Below are 21,266 nucleotides of genomic sequence, written 5' to 3'. Positions count from 1 at the left end.
ATTTCGCAGGAAATTGTATGATCAGACAGGGACCTATATTTAGGCATCAGGCTAGGATACACGTGTGTGTGTGTGTGTGTGTGTGTGTGTGTGGGGGGTAGTATAGGGAGGTATAAAGGGTTAAACGGTGTGCATAGGCACATGACGCCAGATTTGTTGCTGTTGAATGGGTTCACCTCTGTTTTACATTTAGTCAAGTTTTGACTAAACTTTTACACGGACTGGGAATCAAAACAGGGTGTTGGTGTTGTTGGTGGTGGTGGGTGGGCGTTCGTGCGTGCGCGCGCTTGTGTGTGTGTGTGTGTGTGTGCGTCATATCCGGCTTTTAGTAAAAGTTGAGGCGGCACTGTCACGCCCTCAGTTTTGGATAAATTTGATTGAAAATTTCGTCGAGCAATATTTAACAAGGACTATGGGATTGCATTTCAGCTGGAAGTGTACACATTTATCAACGACTGAGTCTGGTCATTAAAAATCTCCAAATGTCATGATGTTGTTAATTGTTGTTGCTGTTGTCTTTCCGCATTCACACCACACACACACACACCACACACACACTCTCTTCCATGCACTGACAAAAACCTCTCTCTCTCTCTCTCTCTCTCTCTCTCTCTCTCTCTCTCTCTCTCTCTCTCTCTCTCTCTTCACAAAACAATCAATACTGCTCTTTTATTGTTCACCGTACATACAAATTGGCCGGGTTTATATTTACAAACAAAATAAAGTGAAGATCTTCTTCTTCTTGTCGATCACTCAGATGGAAACGCCGGTTCTCCGCGCAAATGTTGCCGTGCGCTGTAGGTCGTCCAGACTGCCATAGAGCTTCCCTTGCACCGTGGTCGCCTCTGCCTAGATCTGGCTCCTGAGGCCATTGTGTAGTGGGCAAGTCTACAGCAGGTGTTCCGTTGTCATGCTGCCTGTTTGACAAGGGCACTGGTCTGACTGGCCAATTCTGAACTCGGTGAAAAGGTGGTGGTTCATTCGGTTGTGGCCTGTCCGCAGCCTGAATATGAGGACCTGCTCAGACCTTGTGAGCAGGTGAAAGGCGTCGCTTTTGTTGTAGTGTGGGTGCTGCTGCAACCACTTTTTGTGTTGCTTGGCCTTGATGATGGTCTTGGCTTCTTTGAAGGTGGTTGATCTGTCATTCTGGTCCTTCGTAGTGCCCTCCTTTGCCAGAGTATCTGCGGCTTCGTTGCCTAGTATGTTGCAGTGAGACTGTGTGGGCTCTGCACAGGGAGGTCAAGGCGGATGACAGGTCGTTCAGTTCTTTGTCTCTGGCAGTGTCTAAGGCCTGCAGGACTGACTTTGCGTCGCTGAAGAACACAACGTTGTTGGAGGAGAGTGGACTGTGCTCAATATGGGCTGCACCACGGTCTGGAGCGCTACTGCTTCAGCCTTGAAGTTGGTGGAGTAGAGGCCGGTAGCGAGGGAGATGTGTTGTTCTTTTCGACCTCCTGGGTACTTTATGTAGATTAAGTGAAGATCAATGTACAGACTGATAAACACATGAAAAAATGTCCATAAAAAAAAAGAATAGCGAAGCACATATTCTCGGAGTGATGCACAATAGGCAAACAGGTAAGCTTTTATCACAGTTTATTCATTTGTCAGAAATGAAAGGTGGGTCAAAAATGGTCAAGTTACAAAAATGGTATTTTTCCTTCTTATTCATTTAAAAGGGATTCAGCAATGTTTTTTTTGTCAAGCATGGTTTTGTATCTGGTCCTACACACATCAAATGTTTTCTTTGTTGTTGTACCCTCATCAAAAAGGAAACACAATTTGTTCATGATTAAAAGATGAAGACAGATGGAGTGTTGCTGATGTGTTGTCGCTGGTTTCTTGGCCTAGGACCTAGTCCACCTGTGGGTTGTTTTGGAACAAATATTCAGCCTGCAATGAAACAGAGACAAGTATCATAGTCTTAAAAGATAATCATACCATCCTTGATCAGCCGATTTAAACGCCTTTTTTGGCTTCTATCACAAGCGAAAAACAAAAAGTAAAAGTCTGTTCATGCAGCAGCAGCATCAGGATCTTCATGTTCAGTCCAGGCCTTGACTTGAAGAAATCTGTGAAAGAGAATCATATCCTCATCCTGCATAGGGTACAGTGGAAGAACACCCTTGGGGCCAGCCAAAAGTGAGCCTACAATTTAGGGTAGCTTGCTTTTTATGGCAGGTATAATTTTGTTAAGACACTAGACCAAGGGACAACAGATTGTGTCCTTTCATGAAGGTGCTGTAACATCAGAGGGGCTTCACATTGCAGGGACAGTCGAACCTGCCCTTGCAACCACCTCTTGAAAGCAACGACCTGCTCACAACGACCACTCCAAAGGATCCCAAACGAGTTTTTCTTCCATATAATTCACCTTTCCATAGTGACCACCTACCTGTCTTTAATGGCCACTTTATTTCGGTCCCTTGGGTGGTTGCTATAGGTTAGACTGTACGAAATAATTATAGATTAAAAGAAAATAAGACAATGAAACAAGTCGCGTAAGGCGAAAATACAATATTTAGTCAAGTAGCTGCCATTTTTCAGCAAGAGCGTATACTCGTAGCATCGTCAGTCGACCGCTCATGGCAAAGGCAGTGAAATTGACAAGAAGAGCGGGGTAGTAGTTGCGCTAAGAAGGATAGCACGCTTTTCTGTACCTCTCTTTGTTTTAACTTTCTGAGCGTGTTTTTAATCCAAACATATCATATCTATATGTTTTTGGAATCAGGAACCGACAAGGAATAAGATGAAAGTGTTTTTAAATTGATTTGGACAATTTAATTTTGATAATAATTTTTATATATTTAATTTTCAGAGCTTGTTTTTAATCCGAATATAACATATTTATGTTTTTGGAATCAGCAAATGATGGAGAATAAGATAAACGTAAATTTGGATCGTTTTATAAATTTTTATTTTTTTTTACAATTTTCAGATTTTTAATGACCAAAGTCATTAATTAATTTTTAAGCCACCAAGCTGAAATGCAATACCGAACCCCGGGCTTCGTCGAAGATTACTTGACCAAAATTTCAACCAATTTGGTTGAAAAATGAGGGCGTGACAGTGCCGCCTCAACTTTCACGAAAAGCCGGATATGACGTCATCAAAGACATTTATCAAAAAAATGAAAAAAAAGTATGGGGATTTCATACCCAGGAACTCTCATGTCAAATTTCATAAAGATCGGTCCAGTAGTTTAGTCTGAATCGCTCTACACACACACACACACACACAGACACACAGACACACGCACATACACCACGACCCTCGTTTCGATTCCCCCTCGATGTTAAAATATTTAGTCAAAACTTGACTAAATATAACAAGAAGGGCAAAGCCCATACGACTCACATGCTTGACCTTGACCTTTACATCATACACTAAGAACTGCTTTACACATTTTTCCTACCAAAATACATGTGACCTTGGTCAAGGTCATCCAAGGTCATGCAACACAAAGCTGTTAATTCAAGACATAGGAAGTACAATGGTGCTTATTGGCTCTTTCTACCATGAGATATGGTCACTTTTAGTGGTTCACTACCTTATTTTGGTCACATTTCATAAGGGTCAAAGTGACCTTGACCTTGATCATATGTGACCAAATGTGTCTCATGATGAAAGCATAACATGTGCCCCACATAATTTTTAAGTTTGAAACAGTTATCTTCCATAGTTCAGGGTCAAGGTCACTTCAAAATATGTATACAATCCAACTTTGAAGAGCTCCTGTGACCTTGACCTTGAAGCAAGGTAAACCAAACTGGTATCAAAAGATGGGGCTTACTTTGCCCTATATATCATATATAGGTGAGGTATTGAATCTCAAAAACTTCAGAGAAAATGGGAAAAATGTGAAAAATAGCTGTTTTTTAGACAACATTTATGGCCCCTGCGACCTTGACCTTGAAGCAAGGTCAAGATGCTATGTATGTTTTTTGGGGCCTTGTCATCATACACCATCTTGCCAAATTTGGTACTGATAGACTGAATAGTGTCCAAGAAATATCCAACGTTAAAGTTTTCCGGACGGACGACCCGGGTGAGTACATAGACTCACTTTTGCTTCGCATGTGAGTCAAAAACAAGGGTCAAACACGCTCTCGTTCTTTTTTTAAACTTTTTTTAGTTACTATAACACAAGGTATTACATGTATACTCTTGATGTAGTCTTTGTTTGTTTGTTCGTTCATGGGCTGAAACTCCCACGGCTTTTACGTGTATGACCGTTTTTACCCCGCCATTTAGGCAGCCATACGCCGCTTTCGGAGGAAGCATGCTGGGTATTTTCGTGTTTCTATAACCCACCGAACTCTGACATGGATTACAGGATCTTTTTCGTGCGCACTTGGTCCTGTGCTTGCGTGTACACACGGGGGTGTTCGGACACCGAGGAGAGTCTACACACAAAGTTGACTCTGAGAAATAAATCTCTCGCCGAACGTGGGGACGAACTCACGCTGAAAGTGGCCAACTGGATACAAATCCAGCGCGCTACCAACTGAGGTACATCCCCGCCCCTCTTGATGTAGTCGATTTGGTCGTCAGGCCTGGCCTATATTGCATGATGTAGTTACTCCCTCGATGGAATCCTAACCTTGCCCCTAAAACTATCATCCACGGTTACTATATCACAAGGTGCTACCCAATGGGGTCTTCAGACTGGCCTTGCATGATGCAGTTCCTCCCTCAATGGAATCCTTACCTTGCCCGTACAACAATCATCTATGGTTACGGTATCACAAGGCTCTTGCTACTCACAATGTAGTAGATGGGATTCATCAGGCATGGCCTAGCTTGCATAATATAGTTCATCCCTCAATGGAATCAAACAATCATCTATGGTTACTATATCACAAGGTGCTTGCTACTCACGATGTAGTCAATGGGGTTCATCAGGCATGGCCTAGCTTGCATAATATAGTTCATCCCTCAATGGAATCAAACAATCATCTATGGTTACTATATCACAAGGTGCTTGCTACTCACGATGTAGTCAATGGGGTTCATCAGGCATGGCCTAGCTTGCATAATATAGTTCATCCCTCAATGGAATCAAACAATCATCTATGGTTACTATATCACAAGGTGCTTGCTACTCACAATGTAATCGATGGGGTCATCAGGCCTGGCCTTGCAGCAGTCAATGAGGGACTGGGTGAGGGTGGGCATGACGTGCTGCATTAGGTAGTTCCTCAGCGGGATGGACTGGGCCTGCAGCAGCTGGTACTCCTCCTTCTTCACCTCATTCAGTCGAGACGCCTGTTGGACAGAGAACACACACACACACACATATCAACGTTTATCATGGAACCAGCCCTTTAAAGACAATCCAAACATCTGAGAAAATCAGGTCTTAAAAAGGAGGGAGTCTTAAAATGGGGGTAAATTTACAAAGGTTATGAAAAGAAAATCTGACAAGTCAAGGTCTTAAAAGAGAGGGAAATTTAATATGGGGGTCTTAAAAGGGGGGTTCCACTGTACACAATGACAATTTCAACACGCCAAGAGATGATACTTCCTAAGCGAGGGATATTTCTTAAAATGACCCACACTTGGTGTCTATAGAACATCGGGAAGGAAAAGCACCTCAAACAAATTGTTCAGGGAAAAATTACAGACCCTCAGTTTCACACTGTTCTTTATGGCCTTGCTTTTTCAGAGGTTCTCTTCAAGATACAAGTAAGCTGACATTTTCTTTGAAAAGTTTTATCTCCCAATTTTCTTTTATAGAGTTTTGGAGGTATTTTACCATTTGAACCAGTGAAGTACAAGCAACAATATTTGTTCAGATGTTCTCTTCATGATGCTTGTAAATTAAATATTAATGTGAAGGTTTCATCTCCTAAATTTGTTCTTCCTTTTGGAAGTCTTTAACCATGTTACCCACCTCACAAACATCGCCACTAAACAAGCTATTCTACCTTGAAGACGCCCACATCACTTACACATTCAGCTGGGAACACAGAAGAAGAAGAAGAAGACTTACCCATTCTTCTTGGCGGTTCTTGCGCTCTTGAGACTCTTCGGCCTCCTTCCTTTCCCTCTCGGCCTTATCCTCAGACTCTTTCTTCTGCCGGTCCTCCTCCTCCTGTCGGCGCATCTCCTCCAGCTCCTCAGGGGTAGGACCTGACAGCAAGCAAAGCAAATCATCAGGGAAGGGTTTGGTTTTTTGGGTTTTAATGTCCCTTCAGCAGATGCTAGCTGCAGCAGCTATTCGAGACCGATCAGGGAAGGGAGAGAGAAGAACAACTAAAGTTGATCAATAACCAAATCTCTGAGAAACAAAGGGAGGTAAGCGCTATAAATGCATACACCATGTGTCATATATAGAGTTAGTGAGTGTTGTGCAGAACCAATCTCTTGGCACCTGAGACAATACGGAAAGCTCTGAGAAATCAAAGGGAAGTAAGAGCTCAAAATGCACCAGCAAAGGGTGTGTCTGAAACTTGTGGACAAGAAGCATGTGTGTATTATTTGTCTCTCTGAAAGCAAGGGTATTCACTCTTTCACAACCCATACACATCCGACAGAGTTTTGTTCGAACATCGTCTATTTGGTCAAGATTATAGCCATACGGGCAACAGAAAGTGTCATTTTTGGGGAGACTAAAGCCTCTCATCAGAGAGGAAAGACACTGCAGGTACCACTGTGGTAAATGATATGCTGATGAAGTAGTTAATATATACAGTTCAAATCAAGTTGAAGAAGGAGATGGACTCACCATAGTTCCTTGCTGCACCCATAGTCTTCTTGATTCTCTCCACTGTGTTCTTCATCATGTGCGAGCCGTCCTTCGTCACATCTGAAAAGCACAACAAATCAAAACCATTAACAAACATATCAGCAAATCACCAGACGCATTTCCTGTTATGTTATTTCTGGTTTACCTTAATCCCTCTACACATTCATTTCCGATATTAAAAAAAGACTTCCCGTAAAATGTCCATCTGTCTGAACCCAATGAACCTTCTAAATTTCTCTCTACAACGTACAGATTCTCTTAGGATAGAACTCCAGCTCGTCGAAGTAGTTGAGCACCTGTTATTTCATCCTTGGTGTACCGTATTTTTGGGACTATAAGGCGCTTCGTTATATAGGGCGCAACCCCCACTTTTGAGCTAAAATTGAGAAAAAAACATCACTTTAAGCGCTTCCGGTCTATAAGCTGCACATCAAAGGAAGAATACAGAGTGGAAATATTTGTGCTCTGTGTGTGCCGCGAGATCAAAGGCAGGTCCATTCTGATAGCTGGATGGCCTTGTTTACAGACATGGACCTTCTTCCCCCGGGGTCAATGACCCAGTTTTAGCAATGAGAAGTGGTTCCCCTTTCGAATCTGAGAGAGGAAACTTTCCCAGTTTTATCAATGATCTATGAGAGGGTTGGTCTGCTTTCATGTCTGATAAGAAACACTAGTGTGCAGATCAAAGGCAGGTCCTTTGTGACATCTGGGTGGCCTTGTTTACAGACAGGGGGGGGGGGGGGAGGGGGGCGGTCTTTTTAGTAGTAGTAGTGGTTAGGGACTGAATTGGTATCCATAAGCCTCACGGCTTTTTACGCGTCCCATCTCATTATCAAATTTGTTGCAGGTCAATCTTATTAACATGCTCAAAATCGTATTTATTCAATATCAATTATCGTACAAATAAAGTGACTCAGTCATAAGTTTTGGTATGTCCAGCAGATTTTTGAAAGTGTTAATAGTTTGTGCACTTTTAACAACATCAGACATTGTGTTCCATGATGGTGCAACTCTGTTACAAAAGGAATGTTTCCGGATATTAATTTTACTAAATTCAATAAAGATTTTGTCCGTATTTTTTCTTCATGTGTTACATCAGTGGTAGACTTCTTGAAAAAAGACTCGACTTTGACATTTTTGATGTCTTGAGAGGAAACTTGGGCAGGGTAGTACTCCCTGCACCGGGTCAGTGACCCAGTTTAACCTATGGGGCGGTCTCTTTGATGTCTTGAGAAGAAACTTGGCCAGGGTAGTACTAGTAGCTGAAACATGCATTATCACAAGTTGTTTGACTGGTACTCAGGCGGTCTCTTTGATGTCTGAGATGAAACTTGGCCAGGGATTTCTATTTTAACAACACATAGGGCGCTTCCATTCAATAAGCCGTAGGGGTCAAGATTGAGAAAAAAAGTTGCGCCTTATAGTCCGTAAAATACGGTACCTTAATTGCTCCTCACATTCATTTCTGATCTTGAATAAAACTTCCGATTCATTTTTCATGCTTCTGAACCAACTGAACATTCTCTCTACAATGTGAATATATACCGATTCTGTGAGGGTGGAACTCCAGCTCATCGAAGTAGTTGAGCACAGTCTCATCCTCCGTGTTGTTGCCTCTGTATTCCTGCAGGCGCCTCATCAGCTCCTTCTCTGTGTTGTGCGTTCCAGCCACCACAGACTCGGGCAGGTTCATCACTCGGTTCTTCAGGAACTCATCAGAGGCCTCGAGGGAGATGACGAACTCAGGCATGATGGCGGTGTCGTAGCTGGCCTTACCCTCCTCCTCTGCCTCTTCGTCCTCCACTGACAACACAAAATGGAAATGCTTTAAACGATCATTTTTGGTCATTATTGAAATTAACTCAGTACAAGGGAACCCCCCCCCCCCCCCCCCCCCCCCGTTGGCAAGGTTTTGATACCAGATTATGGCTGTTCATCTAGCTCTAACAATTTTTCTCAGAGTAACATGAACATTTACCTGGTCTCTATAATGTCACTGTTCAAGAAGCAAATTAACCCATCTCAACCACTGGCAGAATATAAACCACCACTCACAAGCAAAAAGCTCCTTGGCCTGATCCAGGGTTTTGGGGTAGCCGTCAAGGAAGAATCCCTGGTTCTGACAGGGCATGGATTTGAGGCGATCCCGGAGGAAGCGGATAACGAACTGGTCCTCGACACGGCCACCATTATTTTCCTTGCTCTCGTTGATTTGGTCCAAGATTTCTTGAGCTTCCTGAGCCTGTCCATCATCATCCTCATCCTGATCTTCTGCGTCTGCACGGCGAGCTTTGGCTTGCTGCAAGCAGTAGTGCAAAGCATTGAGAGCTCCTTTCCACAAGCAGCATTATAATAAAAAGCTTTTTTTTTTATACTAGCTACCTACGACTCAAGTCAAAACTGCAGTTTAATATGAGTTTCATGAAAAAAAGGAGGAAAACAGGAGACTGTTAAGACAGAAAGAACTCTCCATCAAGTACAAATGCTTCCCATATCTGTTGAAAATCTGCACTGCACAGCATTCATTATCACCAAGTCCATTCAAGACCACAATAACATGTCATCTTTTTACCTGCACTTCTTTTTGTAACTTCAGCTCTTCTTTTCTTTAACACTTTTTTTTCTAATAAAAAAACAAAAAATTACAATGACTCACAATTTGAACAGTAGTTAGTCTTTAAATTTTTCATAGAAAACAAAAACCAGTCAGGTGCAGTCCTCACCAAGTTCTCCAGCTCCTCGTCGATGACATCCTTGATCTTGATGTGGTGCAGTTTGTAGTGCTCACACAGCTGCTGGATGACTGTGCTCTTGCCCACTGCTGGGGGTCCCAGGACCACCGCTCTCAAAGGCTGTACAATTCAAATAAGAACATTCAGATTCTTAGCTTGTTGCTTACGCAGACGCACATAAGCGCAAAAGAAAACTCAGACTCTTTAAAGGATGCTGATTAGCTGTCATATGAATCTTTCTCACTATGAGGCCTACTGTTAATTGTTTCTATCTATCTATCTTTCTTTCTATCTATCTATCTATCTATCTATCTATCTATCTATCTATCTATCCATCTATCTTTCTTTCTATCTATCTATCTATCTTTCTATCTTTCTTTCTTTCTTTCTTTCTTTCTTTCTTGTTTTCTTTCTTTCTTTTCATTGTTTCTTCTTTTTGGTTTTGTTTGTTTTGTTTTTGTTTTGTTAAAAATAATGTCCACATAAAAAGATTTTCAAAGATCTGTAAAAGTTTACACCCAGGTTTAAATCAAAGTTCTCACATCTCTGACCACCAACACTCTCACTTCTAATTTCTTCATTTCTTTTCTGTTTTCCTTCGTCAAACCCTACAGTCCGGCCCTCACACAAGGAATTCTCTTAACAACTTCAGAATCAGTGACAGAGAAGAAAAAAAAGAGAGAAAAAAAGGCTTGCCAACTCCTGTAACTGGCTTTCCTACCTGGAGATGACGTGTGTCTTTGTACTCCTTGATGATCTGCTGAATGTTCTCCACCAACCCAGCTTCAGATGCCCACGGGATTCTCATGTTCTCCTTGACAAAGACTGAATCCATCCTCAGGTTCACCAACAGCTGATCAAAGTCTGCTTGCTGTGAAGGTAAAGAAAGAAAAGACATGTATTTAAAAGTCTACTGTTATGGTGGAACCCCCCTTTTTAGACCTCCAAAAGTCGGAAAAACTAAAGTCGGAAACAGGAGGGAGTCTCTAAAAATTTAGTAAAATGGGGGTAAATTTACAGAGGTTATGAACAAAAAAAATCAGAGAAAACAAATCAGGGAGTTTTAAATTGACGGAGGGGGGGGGGGGGGTCATAAAAAGAGGGTGCCACTGTATGATTAAGCTTTGCCATGCTATGTCCTAGTATGTAAACAAAAAGTTTGTGTAAATAACTGAGTAACTTGCTTTTTAACATACAAGTCAAGAAAAATTGGAAACGCATGCCAAACATCAAAATACACCAATAACTAAAAACATGTAAAGCCTGAAACATAGATCAGGATAAGGATAAGGGTAAGATTTCATAGTGTCCCATGAGGTTACCCTCATGAAAATTTCGGGCTGCTGCATGCGATCCTCACTGAGGAAATTAAGCGAGCTGCAATTAATACAGTACGGTGCTACATGTACCTTTTTTTTCTTCCCCACATGAGTGTATTTGTTGTGTTTTCAAGCCCTGAGATTTTCGCTGTGAACTTGGGATCTTTATTGTGCGCAGGCATGCACACGGGGTTTCACTGGAAATGGTGTCTCTCATCTTTTACTCAACAATACAGTTACGTCAGAAGATGGAGTTTGTATTTAAGGGGGAACAGGGTAGGCAAGCACTTTTTTTTTTTATTTTGGAAACAGCTTGCTGCTTGTTTGATTTTTGCAAGCAGAATAACCTAATTAAGGGAAACCATTTTAAATTTTGAGTGAAAAGCAATTTTGGGGGGTTTTATTCACCAAAATGTGAAAAAAACGTTATAAAATGTGCTTTTTTTAAAATGTTGCAGTTTGTGAACCAGTGCATGTTTTGATCCAATTTTTCTTCTTTGCAGCAATATGTGTGTGTTTAATAATTCTGTGTATCGAAAAGCATTTCTAAGCAATATATTATTTTAATTTAGCATTTTCAGTTACCGGTTCAGTTCTGATAAGAAAAATACATGAAATCCTAACTGTCAGACTCATAAAAACCCAACCAATGCACTGAACTCTTATTCCATACACAGAACTGATGCTGTACAACTCATAAACAACATATACAAAAACTGAACAAATCCATCAAGCCTTTCAAAAGTTGCAACATTTTAATTGTAGCGTTTTGTCTGAAAATTACATTCAGAGAAAACAGCATTTTAAAGATTTGAACCAGTACATAAAAAAACCAGTAGCACAGTGCACCCTGAATTCATATGTTTTTATCAGAATGACCACTTTACTATGTAGGGAAAAGGATTTGACAATCAAATTATCAGGATTTTTTTATATACATCATATGAAAACAACCATCTTTGTTTGTACCGATATGAAAAAATGAATCAGAACCAAACTGTCAGACTCATAAAAACCCAACCAATGCACTTAACTCTTATTCCATACACAAAACTGACGCTTTACAAATCATAAACAACATAAACAAAAATGAAACAAATCCATCCAGCCATTCAAAAGTTGCAACATTTTAATTACAGATGTTTGTCTAAAAAATTACATTCAGAGAAAACAGCATTTGAAAGATTCCAACCAGTACCTCAAACTAGTAGCACAGTGCAGCCTGAATTGATATGTTTTTTTATAAGAATAACCACTTTACTATGATGGGGAAATGATTTGACGATCAAATTATCCGGACTTTTTTTTTTAAATTATTTGAAAACTCATCTATGTTAGTGCAGATATGAATCAAAACGAAACTGTCGGACTCATAAAAACACAAGGAATCCACTGTATTCTTATTCCATGCACAGAAATGGTGCTTCACAAATCATAAACAACATATACAAAATTGGAACAAATCCATCTAGCCATTCAAAAGTTACAACATTTTAATTACCACATTTTGTCTCAAATTACATGTAGAGAAAACAGCATGTAAAAGAGTCTCACTAGTACCCCGGTAAACTAGTACCACAGTAGAGCTTGAATTAATGGGGTGTTTTTTTTTAACCAGAATAACACTTTAACTATGAAGGGGAAATGATTTGATAATCAAATTATCAGATTTTTTTTATTTAAAAAAAAATCATATGAAAACATTAAAAAAGTCAATTATCTGTGTTTGTGCTGATATGAACATATTGATCAGAACCAAACTGTCAGACTCATAAAAACCCAACGGATGCACTGATTTCTTATTCCATTGCATAGAAATGATGCTTCACAAATCATCAACAACATTACATAATTATATATACACAAATGGAACAAAGCTATCAAGCCATTCAAAAGTTGCAACATTTTAATTACAGTATTTCTGTGCTCAATCCTAACACTGCAGCAAATTTCTGTAAAGCTGAATGTCCCTTTCCATGTACCAACATGGTCATACGCGGATTATTTAAAATGCAACTTTACCACCCGAAGCGTTGCAAACACCGGGAGAAGAGTAAACAACTGCAGACTTGAATGGACACTCATATGCACTCCAGATGCAGGGCCTGTGCAAATCCTTGGGCTGATGCATCACCTTCTTTCATAATCAGACTGCTATCAGACAAGCATTCAGTACAGGATATAGACCTTTCAGCAATAGATTGAGCTGATCAATGTTGACAAAAGCCCAACACATGTCAGCGGAGTGACGTTGCACAGTACCAGTATCCATATCTGCTTGTGATGGGTCAGAAGATGGCAAAGTATCTGTATCTTCTTATGGTTGGTCAGAAGATGGCAAAGCTGATGTTTCTGCTGTGGAAGAGGGTAGTTCCGGTTTAGCAAACTTTTCCATCAGGTCAATCTTTCTCCTCGCTGCCACCACAGGAGGACTGGCTCTCCCCTTGCTCCAACCTAATAAATACACAAACACTGATTTAATATTTGATACAACTGTCCATGGTTTTTGTTTGTAATAAGCTGCAAAATTTAAGACTCAATATAAACGTCAACAAGTGCTTGTACTTTATTTTGCAAATGACCATGTTACATGGGGTGTACCTCAACTTTTTGGCTAGGCCGGTAAATCAGAAATCCCAATCAGCCCCCAACCACTGAACCAGGCGGGTTTTCTTACAACCACCTCAGCGGCTCGTACCCACATATGTCGGTTGACGAACACACACACACACACACACACAAAAGACATTCATTAATTGGCCCCTATCACAAAATTTACATGTCAAGTTTACTATGGGATTTGAGTAACCACACAATCACATACACACAGGAACTAATACTGAAACTAGCTGAATTATTTTCTTTCTTTCTTTTCATATTTTGCTTTTAAAATTAATTTATTTCATCACACTTGCTATGTATTTGCTTGTTTAAAAATTCTTGTCTGTTGTCTGTTTTGTGTGTGTGTTCTGTGTGTGTGTATACATTTTCAGATTTCCTAAACTTAGCACTGTTTGCAGGTGATCTTTATGCTTTTGATTCATGAGTTGCATCCCCAGTCCTTTAGTTTAACTCTTTTTTTTTCTTTGGTGAAGTAAATTGGATCTATTTTTTTATTCCTTAGTTAATGGAAAAGATTTGACAACAATATTGCTGTCAATGATAGGTTGGTCAGCCATGCTGGTGTAAACCAATCCTTTAGAATTAGAGAACGCTCTCTAGTAGGGTACTTATTTTCCTACGGTCAATGACCAGAAACAGAAACTGTGTCAGTCGTACATCGCTCAGATGCTGCTTCTCAGTTTGACCCCAGACAAAGAATAATGATGACATGTTACACCATAGTAAGCACTCAAGGACTGGCCAGCGAAGAACAATAAAATAGGGGTTGTGAAGACGATATCACAGAGATGATCGAGGGAGGGAGGGAGGGAGAGGGGGGGGTGCGCGGCGGCGGCATGGTCAGTAAATTGGATCAAGAAACACGCAAAATACTTCAGACACAAACTGTTTATCATTTACCTGCAAACCCTAACACATTCTTACAACAACAACAACATAACAATGTGCAATAAATCACGTTGTCAAACAAACGAGATCGAAAAGAGAAAGAAGCAAAACCCACCTCGTCGAGTCAAGAATCTTAGAATGTCGTCTGCTTCAATACGAAAATGTTGGTTCATTTCGGAGTGTTGTTACTTCCTTCTACTGTTCGCTGCTGCTGGTTCATCTTTCTCTGATATTTCTTGCCACTATGCCGAACATTTCCAATGTTAGGGTTGTTCTCCGCAGCTCAAAACTTTGAAAAATGCTGCTGAATCGGTGAAAACGTCATGGATTTGTTGACACCGGGGGACTGATAAGTTGTCTACTGCGCTTGCGCCAAATGCCTTTGACCTACATATATTTGCATATATTAATTCCGGGGTTTCGGTTGGAACGGATTCTCTCTCTTTGTGCCTATGTCAACGGAAATTCCCCAACGGTGATGACGTCATCTTGAAGAACGGAAATTTCCACACAGTTTGAACAGCGAAGGGTCATGTCATGTGCGCACATTTACCAGCACGGAGTATCCAAAGTTGACCATTTTTTCGATTTTTTTTATAAAACACAGACAAAAACAACAAAACATCGGTTTGAAAATGGTTTTATTTACATGAATACATGTCTAAAATGACAAAAGCAGATTATTGAATGCATTCCAGGATGTTCAAAGGTGTGAAAAATGCAACAACCCCAAAAAGGTGTATGAGACCAAAAATAACTCATTTTGCCTACCCGGTCTGCCCTTAACTATGTCACAGACAAAATGTCAGCTGCATGTGTTCAAAGAATAAAAGCTAGATGTATAATACCTCGATGTCTTTGCTGAGAAGGGCCTCCTCTTTGGTGATTTGCTTCACTTTGCCGGTACCCAGGCTGGTGCTCACAGCCTGAAAGAGAGAAAAAAAACATGACATTTCCATAAATAGAGAAAAAAAAGGAAAGAAAGAGAAGAACAGAAATGTGCATGCAAGCCGGTATAAAGAATGTGTTGCTTTGGTGTGATATGTATGCTTTAAAAACAAACAAACATTATAACATGTGGATTCCCGGAACATTGACAAACTCTTACCTTGACGATTTCTTCCAGTGAATTCTGAGCATCATCTTTGGCAATCAGGTAGCGCACTTTGGGACGTGAGTCAGCAATGTTTTGGATCACACTGCAAGTCAGAGGATTGAGATTGTTCAGGAACATGACATTCTGTACCATGTGCAACAACACACAATTATTATTGTAACATTCTGGTGTCACCCAACTAGGTGGTACGCAGCCACGGGGTCGGATTGCCGGTTGAAACTGAGATTTGTTGGGTGGGACCCATGCAGTTTTGCTTCGTGCACCGCAGCCCAAGTTAACAGTTTGGCCAGCTCCCTTAACTGCTTTCTCTCACTCTCTTTTTTCTTTTAATTTTTTAATATTTTGAGACAGTATAAAATAAAAACAAGTTTTTTTTAAACTTACGCAGCAAGATCTTTGATGTGAATGGAAGGCACACAATTCTGGCCATTTCCAAAGCACTGCAGCTGAGGAGCATTGTGCCAGGCAGACTGCAACAAAAGCACACAGTTAAAACTAACTCAAAACCGAACAAACTGTAGGCAGTTTTCACGAAAGCTGGAACAAGGGAGGTAACATGCAAAACAGCGAGAGGTACCACTATTCAAATTATGTCCCTTTGACTGCTGTTTCCATTTTTGCCACATCCTTTTTCAAATCAATTTTTCACTTTTCCAATTCAGTTAAAAATATGTCCTTTGGCACGTTCTGATTCTACAAGCACAGTTATTTAAAAAAAAACAACTTTAAAGATGAGATAATCAAGAACAAACCACAGGATCATCAAAAAAGACCTATGAGCTGTTATATAGTTCTTGTTATTGATTGAAATTGAATGTACTTTTGATCCGTGCTGAGCACTGATTTCGAGATAGGGAATGATTCAACTGAACAAAAAACATTTGCAAGACAATTATTTGGAACTCAGAGAAAGTGTTTATTTACAGAGTAAATGGTACAAACTTAGCAAGACAGTTTATATGATCAAGAGTAAATAAAGTGGCACGAAACATTGTGATCACACACGGGCACTCACGCACTCGCACACCCATGCACCCATACACCCACGAATGCATGCAAGCATGCACACACACACACACACACATACACACACACACACTTACACACATGACTTATACAAAATCTACCTTCAAATGTATTGAACAAAGCTCACCATAATAAATAATAAAAATAATAACTTACTTTGAAGAGATAATGGAAGATGTTTTCTTCTGCTCCATAGCTCAGACCAGCACAGACTGTGTAGGTCACAAGTTTGGCCTTGTTCTAAAAAATATTGCATTTTTTTCATAAAAGGCAAGCAAATAACAGGGAAAAATAATGTGAAACACATACAACAACAACAACAACAAAAGAAAACACTTCTTGTATGCTGGGAGGAAGTACGTACGTACACAACATTTTCTACAAATGTTAAAAAAAAAAAGTTCCTGTTGTGGTATTCTTTTCCGTATTTATTTAGTTTAATTTTTCTTTTATTTAGATGAATATTATGAAATCAGACGGAGAGACTCTCGCATTGTGTTACAAAAAAATATTGCACTGCATAAAATAAAATTAAAATAATCACTATAATCCATGACAGCTTAAAAAAATATTTAAAAAATTGAAAAAGAATGCACAGTAACTCACTGTTTTCCCCAGCTTGATGACAGTTTTCTCAGCACTGAGGTGTTCCTTGAAGTTGGGGTGTGGCTTCCTGCGTCTGTAGTCATCTTCCGTGAAAGGAATGTCAGGATCATCCTGAAACAAGCAATAACTATCAGTGACAAATGCCAAAACTCTCAAAAAGCAGCAAAACTATTTTTTAGAAAAACAACAGCCTATATTGTTTGGAGAGGCCAAAAGGAGGGCATAGCTGGGATTGTTCAACTGCCCCAACGACATCTTATGGCAAAATACATGCAGAGAAAAGAAATATCGCCCAGCAAGGTACACTGACAGAGCGAGGGAATTTCCAAAAAAACTTGGAGATATCATCCTGTTGAGTCAACTGAGAGATATTTTTCTACACATAAAAATGAGAAAAAGAGGCAATGAAGAATATATCTCACAGCAAAGTAAACCGGCAAAAACAATTATCTTTGAGCAAGATAAACTGACAAAAAAAGACCTCACAATGATGTTGTTTGATGTCTGTTGTCAGCTAAATGCCAAAAAGTATTTCAAATTCATGAAAAGTGAAAAGTTGCTGCAAAATTCCCAAAGATCTTCCTCTTTTGAAGACCTTATTTTTTCAGATTTTTTTGGTTTATGACGTCTGTAAATCTAACTCCATTTTGAGACTCTCTCCCTTTTAAGATATGATTTTCTCAGATGTTTGGAGTTCTTAAAAGGGAAGGGGGTAGGGGGGCAATGTATTACATGTTTTTCCAAAGCTACTTACAGGATCCAGTGATTTGCTCTTGGCCCATGTCATGACGGTCGAGATGAGGATGAACATTTTGGGCTTCTCCATCTTCTCCAGGTCAGAGTGGATCTCTGAAAAAAGAGAGAACATAATTATAATGAGCTGAGCTTGAAATGCATCATTCACTGTAAAGAGAGTGCCAAAGTGAGTGATTTTTCTTTCTCATTCACAAATTTCACTTGATATATTCTAGCATGATGTACAGTAACCTGCGCTCTGAGGAGGCAAGCACTATAAATAAAAGTCAGTAACAAAATTAAATCAAACACTTTTAAAAAGGCAACTAAACAAATGAAACTTTCAGTCCTTACAAATAGTTACTCATCCAAGCACTGGCACTGCTGCTACATTCATTGCTGTTGTTGATGCAGTTGTTGCTCCTGCTGCTGTTGTTGCCATTATTGTTATAGCTTAGTGAGTAACTCATTATTGCCACTGTCATAATCATCATCATTGTCATCATCATCATCATCATCATCATCATCATCATCATCATCATCATCATCATCATCATCATCAATATCATCATCATTACTTTTGCATCCAAATAAAGAGTATATTTCTGTTAAATTGGAATGTACCTGAGACAGCCCAAACAGCTTCATCAATCTGGTCGGGATCCTCAGTGATGTCATACACGATGATGTCACACTCCACAAGGTACTCATACAGCTGATCTTTATTTTCAAACTGAAAGGAATACCAAATGCATGAATTTGCTTCAACCAACTAATGAATCACACAGGCAGGCAGTCAGGCAGTCAGTCAGTGGGTCAGCCATACAATCAATCAATCAATCAATCAATCAATCAATCAATCCAATGGTCAATGAATCATCAAGTCTGAATGATAAGCAAAACTTCAACTTAGTCCTATGCACTCTTCTGTCAAGTTTATTTGTTATTGTGCAACATTACACCAATTAAAAATGAAAACAAACATACTGTGACTCAGACATAATGACAGTAAATAACAAGAAGAGCAAACGCTCGATCGAGTCACTTTCGCAGTTCTGAATATTATATGAGGCATCAGATGGACAGGAAGAAATTGCTATTCACAACACAATGAGTCACGTTCACATAAAATTTGAGCCCGGTCACTTTTATAGTTTCCGAGAAAAGCCCAACGTTAAGTTGTGTGTTGCCGAACAGAAAAGGCTAGTTATCTCCCTTGTTTTTCTGATAACGTTCGTAAAAGGCTACAGATGTAAATACTTTGATGTAAAGAATAATCCTACAAAGTTTCAATCACATCCGATGAACTTTGTCAAAGATATAAAATGTCTAATTTTTCCTTTGACGCTGACCTGTGACCTTGAAAAAGGTCAAAGGTCAACGAAACCATCGTTAAAGTGTAGAGGTCATTGGAGGTCACGACTAAACAAAATATGAGCCCGATCGCTTTGATAGTTTCCGAGAAAAGATATAAAATGTCTAATTTTTCCTTTGACGCTGACCTGTGACCTTGAAAAAGGTCAAAGGTCAACGAAACCATCGTTAAAGTGTAGAGGTCATTGGAGGTCACGACTAAACAAAATATGAGCCCGATCGCTTTGATAGTTTCCGAGAAAAGTCCAACGTTAAGGTGGTGTCTACGGACGGCCGGCCGGATGGCCGGCCGGCCGGACGGCCGGACGGCCGGCCGGACAGACTAACACTGACCGATTACATAGAGTCACTTTTTCTCAAGTGACTCAAAAAACTGTATTTAAAAACAACAATGGTGATTGGTTCATATAAAAAAATAATAAACTCTCAACAACATATCTTCTCCAAACTGATATATTATATTCATCAGAAATAATTTTGAAAAATTTATACAGCAACAGTCAAAAATAAGTTTATCACAACAAATAAATTAACATAAAGTTTCACTCACCAAAATCAGTTCCTTGACAAAGTCAGGTTTGGGCTTTTCTCTGTCTTTCAGAGTGCCGATAACCTCGTAGCATCCTTCTTTTGGAATCTCCAAGACAGATGAGGTGACAGACGCATTGTCCTCCTCCTCTTCTGGTTCTTCAAGCGAGGCACCCACTACACATCTGGCCAAGTACTGTCACGACAGAAACAGCTGTCCATGAACACTGGTGCAGAATTTACGTTCAACTCTATAAGGAACTAACAAGAAGGGCAAAGCCCATACGACTCACATGCTTGACCTTGACCTTTACATGACCTTGACCTTCAGGGTCAAGGTCAAATAACTAAACCTAGCAATGACATCATACACTAAGAACTGCTTTACACATTTTTCCTACCAAAATACATGTGACCTTGACCCAAGGTCAAGGTCATCCAAGGTCATGCAACACAAAGCTGTTAATTCAAGACATAGGAAGTACAATGGTGCTTATTGGCCCTTTCTACCATGAGATATGGTCACTTTTAGTGGTTCACTACCTTATTTTGGTCACATTTCATAAGGGTCAAAGTGACCTTGACCTTGATCATATGTGACCAAATGTGTCTCATGATAAAAGCATAACATGTGCCCCACATAATTTTTAAGTTTGAAACAGTTATCTTCCATAGTTCAGGGTCAAGGTCACTTCAAAATATGTATACAATCCAACTTTGAAGAGCTCCTGTGACCTTGACCTTGAAGCAAGGTAAACCAAACTGGTATCAAAAGATGGGGCTTACTTTGCCCTATATATCATATATAGGTGAGGTATTGAATCTCAAAAACTTCAGAGAAAATGGGAAAAATGTGAAAAATAGCTGTTTTTTAGACAACATTTATGGCCCCTGCGACCTTGACCTTGAAGCAAGGTCAAGATGCTATGTATGTTTTTGGGGCCTTGTCATCATACACCATCTTGCCAAATTTGGTACTGATAGACTGAATAGTGTCCAAGAAATATCCAACGTTAAAGTTTTCCGGACGGACGGACGGCGGCCGGACGGACGGACGACTCGGGTGAGTACATAGACTCACTTTTGCTTCGCATGTGAGTCAAAAATGAAGCCACTAGACTGCTAACGTTTAGAAATGATGGAGAGAAAGAAGAACAAGCAGTTCCGTTTTTTTGGAACCTTTAATCAATGACAAAACCAAACTTTCCCTTGGATGATGTTGTTTATTGATGAAAAATCTGTGAACACAGATTCTTTTTCATTATCATTGTTGAAAAGAATCCAGACAATAGTTGCAGCATCGGGTACAGTGAACGATCTCCACAACACAAAACAATCCTGATTTCAGGGCGGTACATGGAAGAAAACACACCGATTTGAAATGTTATGACGGAAAGCAAACTAAAGTCTTAGCATTCTTACCTTGGCTATGTTTTTGCCCTGAAATTGGTCCACATGGTTGATGAAAATGCGTTTGCTTTTCGGTTTATCGACTTCGTCTTGAGTGCTCGCCATCTTGTTGAAGTCGTGTTGCCAAGTGCTGTTGCTACGGTCGAAGACACTTCCGC

The 21,266-nt window shown here is 39.9% G+C and overlaps 1 protein-coding gene across 1 annotated transcript; it reads right to left on the bottom strand.

The window, feature by feature from the left end:
• Positions 1-655: 655 nt before the first annotated feature.
• On the bottom strand, positions 656-21,266 carry LOC138952966 (adenylate kinase 7-like). Its single transcript, XM_070324729.1, has 17 exons — positions 21,121-21,266; positions 19,721-19,894; positions 18,421-18,529; positions 17,816-17,910; positions 17,062-17,172; positions 16,612-16,695; positions 15,814-15,899; positions 15,421-15,511; positions 15,161-15,238; positions 10,205-10,354; positions 9,475-9,603; positions 8,807-9,050; positions 8,297-8,554; positions 6,731-6,811; positions 5,996-6,135; positions 5,110-5,268; positions 656-1,893 (listed from the first exon to the last, which is right to left on the bottom strand). Exons 1-17 carry the CDS (start codon positions 21,211-21,213, stop codon positions 1,855-1,857), a joined length of 2,121 nt encoding a protein of 706 aa, XP_070180830.1. The 5' UTR covers positions 21,214-21,266; the 3' UTR covers positions 656-1,854.

The sequence above is a fragment of the Littorina saxatilis genome, linkage group LG17, assembly GCF_037325665.1.
Source record: "Littorina saxatilis isolate snail1 linkage group LG17, US_GU_Lsax_2.0, whole genome shotgun sequence".
Lineage (NCBI taxonomy): Eukaryota > Metazoa > Mollusca > Gastropoda > Littorinimorpha > Littorinidae > Littorina > Littorina saxatilis.
Note: the sequence above shows the minus strand (reverse complement) of the source record. Positions and strands in the feature narration are given on the sequence as shown.